This window comes from Cheilinus undulatus, linkage group 18 (genome assembly GCF_018320785.1).
Source record: "Cheilinus undulatus linkage group 18, ASM1832078v1, whole genome shotgun sequence".
NCBI lineage: Eukaryota > Metazoa > Chordata > Actinopteri > Labriformes > Labridae > Cheilinus > Cheilinus undulatus.
The window spans coordinates 4,922,604-4,939,467 of record NC_054882.1 but is presented as its reverse complement, the minus strand read 5'-3'; the positions used below and the strand labels follow the sequence as shown (position 1 = coordinate 4,939,467).

At 41.5% G+C, this 16,864-nt stretch overlaps 1 protein-coding gene across 6 annotated transcripts in view; it reads left to right on the top strand.

The window, feature by feature from the left end:
• The window catches only part of smoc1 (SPARC related modular calcium binding 1), a 124,870-nt gene that overhangs the window by 32,918 nt on the left and 75,088 nt on the right, over positions 1-16,864 (top strand). For all 6 annotated transcript variants that reach the window (XM_041811848.1, XM_041811847.1, XM_041811846.1 and 3 more), the window contains exon 2: positions 15,924-16,089. In XM_041811848.1, the coding sequence (XP_041667782.1) occupies positions 15,924-16,089 (166 nt within the window). The remainder of the gene's footprint in view (positions 1-15,923; positions 16,090-16,864) is intronic.

The window sequence follows — 16,864 nt, the reverse complement described above, 5'->3', positions numbered from 1 at the left end:
TTAGCATGGCTAAATTAAGCAAAATATAAAGCTAAACCAAATGGTATCAAATTGGTGCATAAACTTGTGTATTCGCCGATACGATACCTGCATTTTAAGCAGTATCAGACGTATTTACGATACTGGTATCGGAATCAGAACAACCCTAATATTTTTTACCCGACACAAATCTGTAACCTACCAGAAATGGCTTTGTGACATACCCCTGGGTCTCAACCCACAATAGAGAACTAAGGCAACCAGTATATCAGTATAAAGTGCCGTGTGTCATGAGTCTGTATCACAACCATCACTGCAGTTTCAGAGTTGGGCTAATAGATGGACAAGCTCCATACAGAAAAACAGATGGTACTAAAAAAAGTGACACAGCTGCACAGAAACAGCACACTGTAGGCCATGCTGAACAAAACAGAGATGATCACACAGGAGGACAGTCTAAACCTTTCTCCCTTTGGGAGACTGTAGCTTATACACTGGGGTGACCTATATTCTGAATTTTAAAGTATATTTTATTCCTACATTGGTGAAAGAGAAAATTCAGACTCTTCCTGACTGTACAAGTAAAATCCTTTAGTTGCTGCCGTCTTGTTTGTTTTGTTTTGCCTCTTGGCTGAGGTCAGGCCTTCACAGGTAGAAAATGAACTAGTACATAAACATGCAGCAGTATCCTGTTTTCTCGAGTTCTTATCTTCTATCTAAAATGGGGATGTGATGTTTGGAGTGCACAGAGATCTGTACTGTACCCAGGCACACTTGAGATCCAAGGTCCAGTTTGTTTGAGTGCGAGTGCGCCGTACCATGCTCAGACATGGTACACTTCCTTGATCCTGACATGGATGGAAGAGGGGGTCGTCTATATGCTCCACACCTTTGCTGCACTTCCACCGATGGGTCAACTGTAGGGTCGTCAGCTGGAGCCACCTTTCACCGTTCACTGCCCCCCTCCAAATCCCACCCCCACCCCTTGAAGCCGATCCAACTGAGGTGTTTCACCTCACAACCAAAAGCTTGATTTCTCTGCCTCTGTCAGCTCTCTGTTGGCCGAGGTGGATAGCTGGTTGTTGCTGTGGCCGTACCTCCTTGCAGTCTTGTCAACTTAGCGACTTTGTCGCTATATTGCGAGTTTTCAGACCCCTATAGCAACTCTTTTTCAAAAAAGCGACTAGCAACAAATCTAGCGACTTTATCTGGTGTTACTGGAGACTTTTGAAGACTGACATGAAAGCACGTATCGTAGCGCCTCTTGAGCAGTGGTAGCTGCCTTGGGACCCTCCCCGTCCCAAAGCACTGAAAGGCAGCCCACTTCTTGCGCAGCAGTCCTGCGGTTAGAGCAGAAGATGCTCACGCCTCCATGTCTAGACTGCAGATTAACCGCGCTGTGAAGGCACCTTGACAGTTTTATCTATTGTCTCTTTTTGGTCCATTTAGACTGTTAATGAAGACTGTATACAAAAAAAAAGAAACAAAAAAAAAAAAATTGGATTTGTTGTAGGCTGTTAAGTGGACCACAAGGTTTAAAACTAAACCAAACGTAAGAAAACTAAACTTCTAAGAAAAATAGAATAATAAATAAATGAGAAACCAAAAATAAAATTTAAAGTTACTCTGCCAGAGTATCTCTTGGGTCATTTTGCCTAGCCCAGATAAAGGAGGGTTGGAATTGTGAAGTTATAAAAACCAGAATTGACAGAAGCAATTTCATTTCTTGTTCTACACATAATAAGGGTCTTTTTACTCACTTTTTTGTCTCTTTTAGCATACATTATTGCTAGTATTAGTGCATACTGTTAAAATATTAATTGAGAATCGCATACAAGACCCAAATGACATTCTAAATAATACTGATAGAAAATTACAACACTTTAAAGCAATTTTTATTTGGTTGGCTGGGAAAATATCTACCTGGCTTGTAAAAAATTTCACTTACCAGCCAGCCTGGCTGGTAAGTGAAAAAGTTAGTTTTGGACCCTGGGTAACAGGTGAATTTATCTACCTCTGTACAAACGATGACTGGCTGATTCCCCTCATTTCCAACCTTTATGCTAAGCTAAGCTAAGATAACTGGCAGATCTCCATCTTCGTTTCAAATATATCAGCATGTTAAATAGATATTTCTTTTTTAAATGGTTGTTGGTTTGTGAGCCCTGGATGTACAGAGAGAGAAAATAAATCATAGTTGACTTTCTATGCCTCATCTACTATAAATGAGGACTTGGTGGTTTAAAGCTTTTTTGAGGAGTTTTGTATTGGTTATGAAACAGGATAAAGTTACTGCTGAAGCTTCAAGAACAAACCAGATCATCAGGAGTAGAGCGACTTTTGTAAAAATTAAATTAATAGCTCGGGCTTCTATTTCCGACCCTTCCTCTATTTTTGAGAAAGAACAATATGAGGAGGCGTTTCATTATTTGTAATAAAACTCATGCACCGCAAAGAGAAAATAAAAAGTAGAATTACCCCGGGAACACTTTAACTCTGCACAAGACCAATATACTGATTAACAATTTAAATTATAATCTGGTATCATACTTCCAGAATGTAAAACTTCAGAATGATTCTGTTAGGAATAAACAATAAAAAACACGACTAGAACTTCTGCCAAGCTGTTATGATCCTGCCTGAGGTTTACACCTAAAAGTAAAAGTAAGGTGGAAGGTTGAGAACAAGGGTAGGGCGGTTTCTGTGGTCGTGTCATTTGTAGAAAAGTTATGAGCAAAGGCTGAACATGATGAGGCCTAATGACCTTGACCTTTGACCTCCAAATCCAACCAGCTCATTCTTGAGCCAGAATGAACATTTGTGTAAAGGTTATTTAACCCTTTACCTACTGAGTCTAAAAATGGCGATTTAGATATATTTTGTTATTATGGCTGTAAAATAGTCAGGAAATGCCCTAAGTCTGAGAGCTTTGGTCCCTTTTCCCAGGAGTACTTGAACTGGAATTGTCAGCAGTTTAAAAAGAGAAAAACACAAATACCGATTTGTTTTTCATGGCTTTTATGAGAAGAAATTTTGTTATTGCTAATAAAGTTTTGATTTGACATTTGAAATGTGAACCTATACATGTTTAGAACAATCACCAGTCATTTTTTGAGTCTAGGACTCTGGGTGTGCAAAACACAGTGCAAAAGATAACTATATACATAGGCGATAATTAGCGCAAATAAAGGTGGAAAAATGCATTCTCAACATTCTCAAGTAACATATTATTGCACATGGCGGACACGCACAAATGCCACTATCTAACGCTATTTTTTGAAAACAAACACCACTCTCACTCGCTCTCCTTTCACTCTCCTCCTACACTCTCCTTTCTTACTCGTCGTTTGCCAAAGCTGCTGTTTTCGGGGTGCTGTTCTACATTACCGTAATATATATACCACACATCATATATTGCCGGAAAGCACAGATTCTCAGCTCTCTGTCAGCATTAGAATTTTTTAGATTGAGCAAACTCTGGAGGAGTTACAGTGTTGAGAATCTGTGTAGCGATCTCGTGATACTTCTGGTGTTTTGCTATGGTGTTTTGCTATGAATGCCCATGTCATATGGTTGCAAGTACCGTAATGAACCATATATGTGCGCAACACGGTTGGAATTTTTCTGATCGGACAAACTTTGACAGACTTACGGTAATAATACTCTGGACATATAAAACACAGCGCCGGCGCTGGGTCAGTAGGTAAAGGGTTAAAAAAACTGTCACAGCTCACTTAAGATAAAGTGTTCTCAACATTAACCCAGACAAACCGACTGACAACCTGAAAGCACAACAACTTTTTCTCAAATGGAAGAAGTTTAACACAACCAGGACTCAACCAAGAGCTGGGTGTCCATTCAAACTTAGCAATCAGGGGGAGAAGAGCTTTCTCAAGAGAGGAGCCCAAGAACCTGATGGTCACTCTGACTGAGCTCCAGAGATCCTGTGTGGAGATGGGACAAGGTTTAAGAAGCATCCAACCATCCCCTCCACTGCCCTCCACTGATCTGGGCTTTATGGAGGAGGAGCTAAAAGGAAGCCTCTAAAAACCCACTTGGCTTTTCATGTAGTTTTTGGAAAACTGCAAGCGGGCTTTCATGTGTTTGGCACTGAGGAGAGGCTTTGTCTCAGCCTACCATAAAATCTGCCCTCTTTTGTTGTTAATTTCATCAATATTTATTTCTCCTTGAAGCACAGAAGTTAAATGACTGTGCACAAAAACAAAGCCACATTTTTAAATAATCTAAATATGTAAGATGATCTCGCATGTCTTTGTTTATAACACAGGGTGATTATTCTTTGTGGGATGAGAGGCTTAAAAAAATGTGGGGCTAAATTAAGAGTATACCTGTTTCTCCAGGCGCCGCTACACCACTGATCAAGACGAACTTCTGTGTGAACTTTGTTGAAAATCTGTCAAAGCCATCGTGAGATTGTGTTTTTGTTTCTACATCATGAACAGTGGAAAAAAAGAGGAAAAGGATCATTTTTTACTCACTTGTTTTGCATCGTTTCTGTAGTTTTTTAGAGGAAACATGTTAATTGTTCTTTTAGTGATGCTCTAAAGCAGTGGTTCTCAACCTTGGGGTCGGGACCCCCATGGGGGTCGTGAGACACTGACAGGGGTCTCCAGTTGCCCTAATAAAACTGAGAATATTTCTAAAATTACACTTTTGCCACTTTACACCAATTTTGTCAATTTATTTCTACCCCTTCTCTTCTTTTTTCCCACCAATTTTAGCACATTTTTTACCATTTAACACCTATTTTTGTCAGTTTTAAACCCTTTCCACCACTTTTCTTCTGCCTGTTTTGATACTTCTAAATCAATTCTTGTCACTTAAACTTAATGTTACCTCTGCTGACCCATTATTTCTACTATTAACCCCTTTAAATCACTTTTTACGCCCAGTTTTTTTCCATTTGAAACCAAATTACACCATTTGATATGCCCATTTTTGCTAGCTTAACCAATTTCTGACAATATATGCCTATTTTTTTCTTTCTCACTTAACCCTTTTTTTTGCCAGTTTATATTAATTTTCATCCTATTTCACCAGATTTCCAACCATTTTTGCCAATATAAAGCCATTTCAGCCACATTTTAACCCCTTTTTACCACTATTGATGCCCATTTTTGCCACATATTATTACCTTTTTTGCCACTTCTAACGAATTTTTGCTACTTTTAAAAATCCAACTTCACCACCTTCTCCACCATTTCTTTGGCATTTTCAACCCATTTAAGCAATTTTTAAACTATTTTAATTATGGGTGCACCAATCGATCAGCCAAAATTGGTATAGACGCTGATTTCCTTAATTTTAGGAGATCAGCCGATCCTTGTTAATAAGATCGGTGGATAAGATCGGTTTCATATGCCTCTACCTACTAAAATGTGAAAAATGAAAGACTAAAGGAACTGATATAATTTAGTAGTTTGGACAGCAATGCTCTAAACTTTTCATTTATTTTTGAGAGAACTACCTCATGTACAGTTAAAACAACAAGTTTGTATTGTTTCACGGGTATTGTTCAATGTTTTTCAATAAAATAAGATTGGAACATTGAAGGTGTATGCTGTCAGTTATTAAAAAAAATTTGGTATTGGCCAAAATTGGAATCGGCAGGTCAGGCTTTTTCAAGATCGGTGATGGGTGATCGACTAGAAAATTGCAAACGGTGCACCCCTAATTTTAATCCTTTTTTAATAAAAGGGATTTACGTCTTTAAGAAGGTTTTTTACTACACAAATTATTAAAAAAAAGAGATTTGTGTCTTTGAGAGGAGTGGTTTTTCAGGTTAAATATGAAATATGGATATCACAGCTCAACTTTACAATAAACGATGGTTCTGTTGACCTTTATGGGGCCCCAGCTTGGCTGGGTGCCAGAAAGCTCTCCCATTTATCCCCCTTTGTGGACGGCCTTGTCTGCACATGACTATTCCAAATTGTGCATGGCTGTGTTCAACCACCTTCAGGTACAGTGGGGGTCCCCGGTCTCTGGCACCTTTATTTTGGGGGTCACAGGCTGAAAAGGTTGAGAACCCCTGCTCTTAAGAACACCAGTTTTGAACATTTTAAACCAGAGCAGTGTGTGTTCATGTTTTACTGCTGCTGATTTGTAGATCGATGTAATTTATTTGTTTTGGTCTGTTCTTTGTCACATGTGTGGAACTTCCTGTGCTGCTGTCTTGGCCATGACTCCTTTGTAGAAGAAGTGTTTGCAGCTCAATGGAGACACTCCTAGTTAAGTAGAGTTTAAATAAGATTAAATAAAAAATGCTTTTCTATACTTCAAGCACACTTTCAGGAAAGTTGTTGCAGTTTATTTGATAATAACTTGCCTTGGTGAATAGAAATGGTGTAAATGAGACTAGAGGACAGTCAACAGCTACACCCGTGAGACTACGTTTTTTACTCCCACTCCTCTCCATAAATTGAACTTTCTGAGATCTGCCAGAGTCTCTGGTTTCACCTTTACGGGGCAGGAGTCTGTGGGTGGGACACTATGACTAAGAAAGAACTACATGTGGGAGACTTGGTCAGAGTGTTTATTTCCACTTACTGGACAATGCCGTCCCAAAACCTGGATTTACGGCTTTATTATGATGGTGGAGGTAGAGGGGCCGCATCCATTAGAGCCGTGAGTCAGGGATGGGGAGGACGGGTCAGTCTGTGGGCAGAGGCCAGACTCTGCGGCTCGAAAACCTGAAGGAGAGGCCGGATGGACTTAAATCACATTTTTATAATAGCTCGCTCTGGATACTAATTTAAGGAGTTAGCAGTTCATCACAAACTGCTTTCCATCCGCAGAGCTCTGGCTCCGTGTATTCCCCTGTTTTTAGCCATGAAACAAATAATGACATGAATAAGAAAATAGACAAACGCTTCTTTATTTTGGGAGGAAAAACAGATACAATGCAGCTTTTTTTCCAACTGCTGAATTATTCCTGTCCTTCACTGAAGCCAAGAGGAGGACACGCAGGCTAAAAATGAAACAATGTGCGGTGTTTTCCCCTCTGCACTTTCTCTAAAGAGGAGCACTTCATGATTTAGTTTTACTGTAAGACCTACTGACAGGAGCTATTCTCTGTGCTTCAGTGCCAAGGCTGAAATCACGTTAAACTGTCTGGCTTGTTCTGGGCTTAAACTGTTACTGCGAGGTGAGCTGGATTTGTGTCACAATATATTCTTTAAAATATGACTCCCTGTTTGTTCACCTTATGGTTTGAGGGGGTTCTGAATCAACTGGGAGCTGTGTTTGGCTGCTGGAGTTAAAGTAGAAAAAATGGCCTCTCTGAGCTCAGGACTTTGATTTTAAACAGATAAATTGTTTTATGTGTGTATTAAACTCCTGACCCCTCAGTTTAAGGACACTTTCTTCCACTCCAGACCACCCTGCCACCCTGTTAACCCCCTCTGTGATTTTATCAGGCAGATACTGAGGCTCCAGTATCTTCTTTTATTTTCGGAAAACTCTAATCTCCCTCTGCTTTGATAATGGAGTATCTGCCTGCGCTGACAGCCGTGACAGCCAGGATAAAAAGTGCAGCTTGTGTTTTATTTGGTTGTAAAACTGATTTTTCAGGCATAGTTAAAATAACTTGTCTGTGAGGTGAAATAAGTCCACATTTTTTCCAGGGAGACTTCATCTCAAATCAGCAGAAGCATTTCTCTTCACTAATATCATGAAAATAATCCACGTATTGAAACGTTCAATTTGCATTGAAGGCATGTGATATTAGCTCACCATTGGCTGATTTCTCTTCTTTTCAATTCTGGACTCCTTTTAACAGCTGGGATTAAGAAATTACTGTTCATGACTGTCATAACTGTCAGCGCTGGCTGATTTTCTCTGCTTAGTTTGAAACCACTAAAGACTGCAAATCGATTTCTATCTGACCCATGTCTCATTTCCTTCACCACAGTTTAGACGTTTAGGAACACGCCTGTGTTTTTTCAGGGTCATCAAAGACGAAGGCATCAGCCAGAGAGTGACAGAAAATATAAAATTCCAGTTCTGAGAGTCTGCCAGTGCTGCAGCTGAGTCTTCATTTAGCCACGCAACAGGCGCAACTTGATGGACGGTCCGTCACTCCAACACGCTAAATTCAGACTAAAATATCTGGATGGTTAGTGGTTGGATTGGCATAAAAACTAGTTCAAACATTCTGGCTTCTATTAACGTTGGAAAAAATGATTTTTCCGGTGTATGTGACATCAGCTTGGTCTAACCAAGAGGTAAAAACAATAAAATTCAGCCCTGTTTAAACTGGGTGCGTGGCAGCTGCATCTGTGCAGAAGCACTGATTTTTATTTCAGTGTGCATGTCAATAAATCAGGATTTTAGACTGCCAGCAGGAGTGCTGCATCTCTGGCACCTGATATGAACTTCTTATGTGTGGAGAATCTAGAGAGTAGAGGGCTCGCCTTTTATGCTGAGCTCCATTTGTCTCATGGCCAAAATAGACAGGAAAAGGCTCAATTAAGAGCCATAATCACCCTGTTTTAGAAGATACACTATGTGTATAGGGTTGCGTGGTATATGCGGTAGCTGGTATAAATGACAAATTTTGCCTACGGTACAGATTGGGACTCTACCGACCAACTGCGATAACGCTTGTTAATGACGTCATCATATCAGCCTCAGTGTGAGTTAGCAGGCTAAAACACGTGTTTTTTCCTCTCAAAGTCTGACGGTTGTACCGCAACTAAATCAGTGTGCTGTCTCTGTCAGCCTGCATGGGCTGTAACACAAGCTAAGTGCTGCTTTGGCTGGTCTCAGAGACCAGCGCTGCAGCTCTTCCTCTTACAACAACATAAACAACCGCTTTTTTTTTCTGAAAGCTTTTATTGTGAACGCCTTCACTAGGAAACATGTTCAAGTCATTAGCAGCTTAACACACCTCATCAGGTTAGAGATTAAATATGAAACTTGGAGTGCAGTTAGACAGAAGTAAACCTAGAGAGACAAAAAAAAAAACATGTTTTCTGTGTTCCTATACTTGGAGATAAATTGAGTATGCATCCCAAGACATTTTGGACAATACTATGCTTCCAACGCTGAGGCAGTGGTTTGGGGAAGGTCCTTTCCTATTCCAACATGACTGTACCCTAGCGCACAAAGAAGGACTATGAAGTCAACACAGGCCTTCCCGTCCAGCATCAGTGCCTGACCTCAAATGTTCTACAGAATAAATGGGCAGAAATTCCCACAGAAACACTCAAAAATCTCATAGAAAGCCTTCCAAGAAGAATGGAGGCTGTTATAGCTGCAAAAAGGGGCCAACTTCATAATATTAGAGTGCATGTATTTGAATACAACGCCATGACAGGCCCTGTTGGTATAATGGTCAGGCAGCTAAATACTTTTGTATTTAGCTGTACTTAGATGTACTTAGATGTACTTTTTGTATATGGTGTATGTTTGTCCTAATTGTTATAATATGTTTGTACACCGATTTTTGATGACCCTGATGAACGCCACAAGCTGATATTTGTCTGTCTAAAACCATTTTCTAAACTTCAACTGTCACAGGAAAGATTAAAACAGTACAGTCACACTTCGACTTTGTACTTTTCAAAACAAAAGCCTGATTTAATATCCCTGTGGAGAAACAGAATCCTTTCATTCTGAATTTTTCTGGGAGACCACGCCAACACACAGCACAAGCTTTGAGGGTGCAAGCTGGCACTGACACGCACAGCAGCTGCGCACAGAAAACACACACCCAATCTGAAATGGGCATAGAGCTCTGTGACAAAAACTTAAAGCTATTATTAATGCAAGAAAAAACTGAAGAGCAAAATAACTTCAAGTCATTGCCTTTCCCTTATTCTTGAGAAACATGCACCCCTTTTCAACCAAGCTGGTTCCAGTGCTGGCTCAGAGCTATCGCTTAATCTAGCACTGGTTTTACTGGGCACCAACTCTTTGCCAGTCCAGGAGAAAGAACTGGTTTATGACAGGGCCTGTCTACTTAAGTACTGTGGTTGGGGGTGGGATTTGGATGTGATATAACTGTGAAGGAGTCCTTTGTAGTCAACAGAGCTCAGAACAAGACAGCAAGACAACAGGGCAAAACAAATGTGACTGTAAAAGCACAGCAGCACTGGTCTGGGGAGAAGACAGGCTGGTTCTTGGCTGGGTTGACCCCAGATAAAGTGGAGAGAAAGCTGGAGCCCTCCTATTGCTAAAACGACAGACACATGCTGACAGAGCAGTGATGTAATGACGTGGCTCTTTGGCCAGCTCAAACCCATGGAAAGTAAACCAGTTCTCTGACGGTTCTTAGATCAGATCAACTGTGAACCTGCTCCAGGTCTAGCCCAGCACCTGCCCTGGAACTGGTGGTAAAAGGCTATCAGAAGTGGTAAAATTTCCTCGTTCCTAAATATTCCAGTCAACCCTCAGTGGTATTATAACAAAGTGGAAGCCATTGGGAACGACAGCAACTCAGCCACCAAGTAGTAGGCCATGTAAAATGACGGAACGGGGTCAGCGGATGCTGAGGCGCATAGAGTGCAGAGGTTGCCAACTTTCTGCAGAGTCAGTCGCTACAGACCTCCAAACTTCATGTGGCCTTCAGATTAGCTCAAGAACAGTGGTAGAGACTTTTTAAGACCTGGGCTGAAAAATTAATACTATATTTTGTGCCGCAAATGGTACATTTCTTGGTACAACTACCAGCCCTTAATCATCTGGTAAGGGGGTCATGCCATGGTGCGGTTCAAAACAATCAGGCCTAATGTGAAAGAAACCTAGGGATACCCTAACCTGGCAAGCCAGATGGATGTGTTTCACTACATGACTTTTGTCGTTTTTGAAAAGAAAACAACTCACTGCTGTTCTTTGTTCTTCTTTTAACGCAGAAATGTTCTGATAAAACTGACGCTTTAGCAGCATCCACGCTAATGTCTTCCGCCATAACTGCACCGGCCTCTTGTTGCTGCTTGCTTATGTCACGACTCCGTCGCACCTGAAAGTACTGCCCCTTGACACCGTGGATTAATCTCCCTCAGTTATTTTCCCTTTTTCTAATAGATACTGCAAATATTTTGGGCCATTTAAAAAAAAAATTCAAGGGATGCCCATATGATTTGGAGTTCAGCACATTACACTTTTCATAAGTGACTTTTCAACAATTGAAATGGACAATTTAAGCTCAAATTAAATCACTCATCAGTTAATATTCAGGCTCTCTAATAAATAAAATCTTCAAAACTGCACCAATCTACAAAACCATCTCTCATTTTCATCTTTACTGCTTCCAATAAGTCAAAGCCCTCCTGGACTTGGATTGTTAAAATTCCATATAGAGATTACGAGTCAGAGAACATTTTTCATATATTTTGGCAGGAAGGACCAGCTTCTTCTTCTGCTGTCTCAGACAGAGTAGACCAGTGGGACAGCTCCGTGCATGTCTACATGATCTTATTCTGATTAAATGTTTGATGCATGTGTAAACACACGTCATAATCAAATCACCTTTATGTAAACAGGGCATTTGGAATCCCACACCAGAATGATTTTAATCAGGTTGGAGAAACAGTGCACATGTAAACATGGCTTTTGGAATCTCCACTGTGAAATAGTCACTACAAACAGTAAATGTGTGGTCCCACAGTCTGGATGAATCATTTAGTGAGTTTGTTTGGAGGATTAAAATGTTTAATTAGTTAAAAAATGTCATCACATCAGTGGACCAGCCCCATGAGTTGAACTCAAATGAAGCTCACCGTGTCCAGCTGTGGTGATTCTCACACATAGGGCACACACCGTTCTGTAGCAAATGATAAATACATTTGCACCATTAACCAGCTGTGCATGAACAAGTAGTCAGACAAGGAGCTGCTAGTGGGAATGCCCTGAAATAGGATCAGCCTTGTGTAACTGAGCATCTGCCTCCAGCATCATGCTGATGTAGCTGTGACAGCAGTAGCAGAAGCTGAAGTCTGAATGTATATGCAGGACACACACAGACGTATTCAAAGTGATCAGTTTTATGACTGGTGCTGACTGGTGGTGATATCAAGCAGACTTTAGAGCCTCTGTAAAGTCAGGAATTAGGCCCCAAACACACAAGGTATGTAGGAATGAAACTGCTGTGAATGTGAGAAGGCTGGAAGCTATTTACACTGTTAGAGAGTCTTTTCAACATTTTAGGTACTTTGGTTACACTATATTGCCAAAAGTATTCACTCACCTTCCTTGACTGGCATATGAACTTCAGTGACATCCCATTCTTAATTCATAGGGTTTAATATGACGCCGGTTCACCTTTTTCAGCTTTAACAGCTTCAACTCTTCTGGGAAGGCTTTCCACAAGGTTTAGGAGTGTGTTTATGGGAATTTTTGACTATTCTTATAGAAGCTCATTTGTGTGGTCACACGCTGATGTTGGACGAGAAGGCCTGGCTCTCAGTCTCCACTCTAATTCATCCCAAATATCTTCTATCACGTTGAAGTCAGGACTCTGTGCAGGCCAGTCAAGTTGATCCACACCAAACTCTCTCATCCATGTCTTTATGGACCTTGCTTTGTGCACTGGTGCACAGTCATGTGGGAACAGGAAGGGGCCATCCCCAAACTGTTCCCACAAAGTTGGGAGCATGGAATTGTCCAAAATCTCTTGGTATGCTGAAGCATTCAGAGTTCCTTTCACTGGAACTAAGGGGCCAAGCCCAGCTCCTAAAAAACAAGCCCACATCATAATCCCCCCTCCACCAAACTTTACACTTGGCACAATGCAGTCAGACAAGTACCGTTCTCCTGGCAACTGCCAAACCCAGACTCATCCATCAGATTGCCAGATGGAGAAGCGCAATTCGTCACTCTAGAGAACGCCTCTCCACTGCTCTAGAGTCCAGTGGCGGCGTGCGTTACACCACTGCATCTGATGCTTTGCATTGCACTTGGTGATGTATGGCTTGGATGCAGCTGCTCGGCCGTGGAAACCCATTCCATGAAGCTCTCTACCACTGTTCTTGAGCTAATCTGAAGGCCACATGAAGTTTGGAAGTCTGTAGCGACTTACTATGCAGAAAGTTGGCAACCTCTGCACTCTATGCGCCTCAGCATCCGCTGACCCCATTCTGTCATTTTACATGGCCTACTACTTGGTGGCTGAGTTGCTGTCGTTCCCAATGGCTTCCACTTTGTTATAATACTACTGACGGTTGACTGGAATATTTAGGAACGAGGAAATTTTACCACTGGACTTGTTGCACAGGTGGCATCCTATCACAGCACCACGCTTGAATTCACTGAGCTCCTGAGAGCGACCCATTCTTTCACAAATGTTTGTAGAAACAGTCTGCATGCCTAGGTGCTTGATTTTATACACCTGTGGCCATGGAAGTGATTGGACCACCTGATTTCGATTATTTGGATGGGTGAGTAAATACTTTTGGCAATATAGTGTATTTTTGGCTGGGCTAAATATGGTGTCTTTGACTGAGTGAATTACCCAATCCCCCCAATGCCACAATGCTATAAAAGCACTGAGCAGATTATCTTTATAGTCTATCATTTACCTGTCACTATGTCTTTACTTGAAATTAGCGGTCAGCTTAATGCCATGGTGTATTCAGTGTGGGATGAATTTGCCCAAACTATCAGCCACAGTGCAGAGTGGGTTAATAAATACAACATAACAGAATGATTTGTGACAAAAAAATGTTTACTCAATACCAGACCTTTTCCTCCCTGCTCTGACACAGAGACAATCAGCCACACTCTAACCAGTGCGCTGTAATGTCAGGGTACAGGCTAATTACTGGAGTCTACTTGCCACTTGCAGGAATGAACATCTTTCCCTGCTGAAGGTGTGCTTTAATCAATACTTCACTTATCTTTAGTCCTAGATTACTAACAGAAGCAGGCTGTGGCTGTGTCTCTCTCTAAGCAGTGTTACTCCCTGCTCTCTGCTAGCACTGAGACGCTTATGTTCAGTAAAGTATCTGATAACAGACACATTTAGTGGTTGGTGGTAGACCAGTTTTGTGTTTTATCTTTTAGTGCACAGACGAAGCATAAACAATGCCATCATTAGCATACAGAGTGTTATGTCTTCAGTTTCCTTCGTGACCTACCTATCAACCCTCCCATCTACCCCTCTACCTACCTGCCTCAAGACAGTTCAATTGCAGGTGCACATTGTGGTTGTGAACTATACATCTTTCACCACTAATGCACAGTGCAATGAAAATTAAGCCATGACACAGCAGTTTAGTGGCTGCCAAACTTTGGGCTGACATCCATAAAGCTGACTTTAAAATGAAAGTAACAATTTTTAATAAGTTTTTTGACATAATTGTCATAAACGTGCAATTTTACATGCAAAGTAGGAGATTTTGAGGGTTTTTTCACCTTAAGAAGAACTCTCTCTTTATGTGATCAGTGCGACTTTAACTGCTCCAGGAAAGTCAAATTGTCCAGGAAAATAGTGCCACTGGCAGATATGAAAGTATGATTTTTTTATTAGAAGTTTTTATAAGTGAGTTTTATGTGAAGAAAAAAAAAACTAAGATGAGATTGAAAAACTTCTTTCTTGTTCTAACTGTGTCAGCATTAAGGCACAAACATACTGTTTTAACAGAACTTTAATAAAGAAGCTGACACTATTTTCAGAGCATGTTTGATGAAAACTCCAGCTGATTTCTTCATGCATGTGATCCCATTTGTTCACCAGCTCCTTCATGACGTCAGACGCTTGGCGTTGTTACCATCTACACTTTGCTCAGGCCTGTCAGATTGCTCTTTAAATGTTTGGAGAAAACTTGTCTCCAAGCAACATTTCATGTTGTTCAAAATACAGCTTTTTTAGGCTAGGCATTAAGATCAGGAGGGACACAGTGCCTGTATACATATAAGATCCCCAAATGTATCCGTACAGAGCCTCAGATGGTCTGATAGGAGTTGGCAGGTGAAGGGTGGAAAGTGTGCCTTTTGTTTCTGGCTGCGGCTCATTTTCCACCACCTTCCTGCCTCCGTACCTGCCCCTAATGAGCCCTCCTGTGTCGCGCTCAGAGAGAGGCCTTGGGTGAAAGTCACATATGAGAAATGCAGCTTCTTAGCAGATAGTTTTAATCTTTAATAAAGCAAGTGTTTGAGCAGCCAAAGAGTCGAATCATGAGTTGTGAGATAAGACGAATCAAGCGCTCTTTGTGTTTGTTCAAATATTTGAAACATTTTCAACAAGAGTTGGCTCAGGAACGCTGCTCAGCAACTTTACACAGCCGAGGATTCTGGTGCTGCTCAGTGCACACCTACTCTCTCTCTCTTTCTCTGTACACACTAACAACTCCATCTTTTTGGCAGAGTTTGTGCTCCCCTCAAATCCTTTTAGACCTTAAATATATTTGAGGCAGCTGCAAAGCCAAGAGCCATTACTGCTGTCAGAGCGAGGGCCGTCTTCCAGCAGCCGAGCAGAATCGACTCACTAATAGATCATGAGCACAATCAGAGAGGAGGGGGGAGAGGGATTCTGGGTGCTGTGAATGTGGCTTGGCTCCTGTGATACTTCATCACTGTTGAACTTGTCTTCAGCCAAAGATCAATTAGATAAACGATCCTCCTCAGTTTCTTTTTAATGATGGTCTATAGGCTGAACCTCAGCGTGGAGCGGCTCATTACAGAAGCCGAACAAAAACACACAGCAGCCAGAGAGAGTTTGAGGAGCAGAGAGCTGTTAACGGGTACAAGTGACCCGTGAGTCCAATTTGTACTTTAGTTTGGCATCATCTCACACGGAGCTCAAAGCAGCCTTTGTTCAAACACAGTGAAGGTAGAAGACAAGAAAAGCAGCTGTAAAAGAAGAATAACACTCAAAGAAATAAGCTTAGAGTTCGCTCTGCTGTTATCTGAACAACTAGAGGAGTTAACCCTCTAATCATCCCTCTGTTATTAGAAATTAAATGTTGGTTTTGTCATTTCAGTGGCTGATTGGAGACAGAGACAGTCACTGTGGGGTCATCTGCTCACGGACGCAGGGGAAGCCAGTGTGCGGTTCAGACGGGCGGAGCTATGAGACCGGCTGTGAGCTGCAGAGGGCGCGCTGCAAAGATAAAACGCTGTCACTCGCACATCGAGGCCGGTGTCGAGGTGAGTACTGAACTCTGATCAAGACTGTTTGTTTCAAAAAGCTGAAGGAGCTCTCAGAAACTCTGACTTTATCCTGCTCTTTAAAGGGATACTTCAACATTTTGGCAGATTCGCCCATTGCCATAATTCTAATAGGTTCATTACCTTTAGTTGTCGGTGCAAGCTATTTTTAGATTGGCGGCACTGACATGCCAGCTGCTCTGCCAGCGCTATGGAGTCTTATGGTATCCCGGCTTTCCCTCATCAAACTCATCAAATACACAATCCAACAACTCCAAAATGCTCTTGTGGACAAGTTGTGACCTGCCCATTTACAATGCTATGAAATAATAACATATAATTATGAAAAATTACAACACATGAAGCAAATACTTGGAACTACTTTCCAAGTAAACCACTCGGTGGAGTGACACAGTGCGCGCCTGTGGCAGTGCCGTAGTTTCCTACCTTTAAAACAACTCCATCTCATAATGTTCCGTGATTGTTTCATAGCGTGGTGAATGTGCAGGTCACAACTTGTCCAAGAGGGCGTTTTGGAGTTGTTGGATTGTGTATTTGATGAGTTTGATGAGGGAAAGCCGGGATACCATAAGACTCCATAGCGCTGGCAGAGCAGCTGGCATCTCAGTGCCGCCGATCTAAAAATAGCTTGCATGGACAACTAAAGGTAACGAACCTATTACTAAGACTAGGAATTATGGCAATGGGCGAATTTGCCAAAATGTTGAAGTATCCCTTTAAGATGAAAGAGCCTAAGGCCTTCACATAGACATTT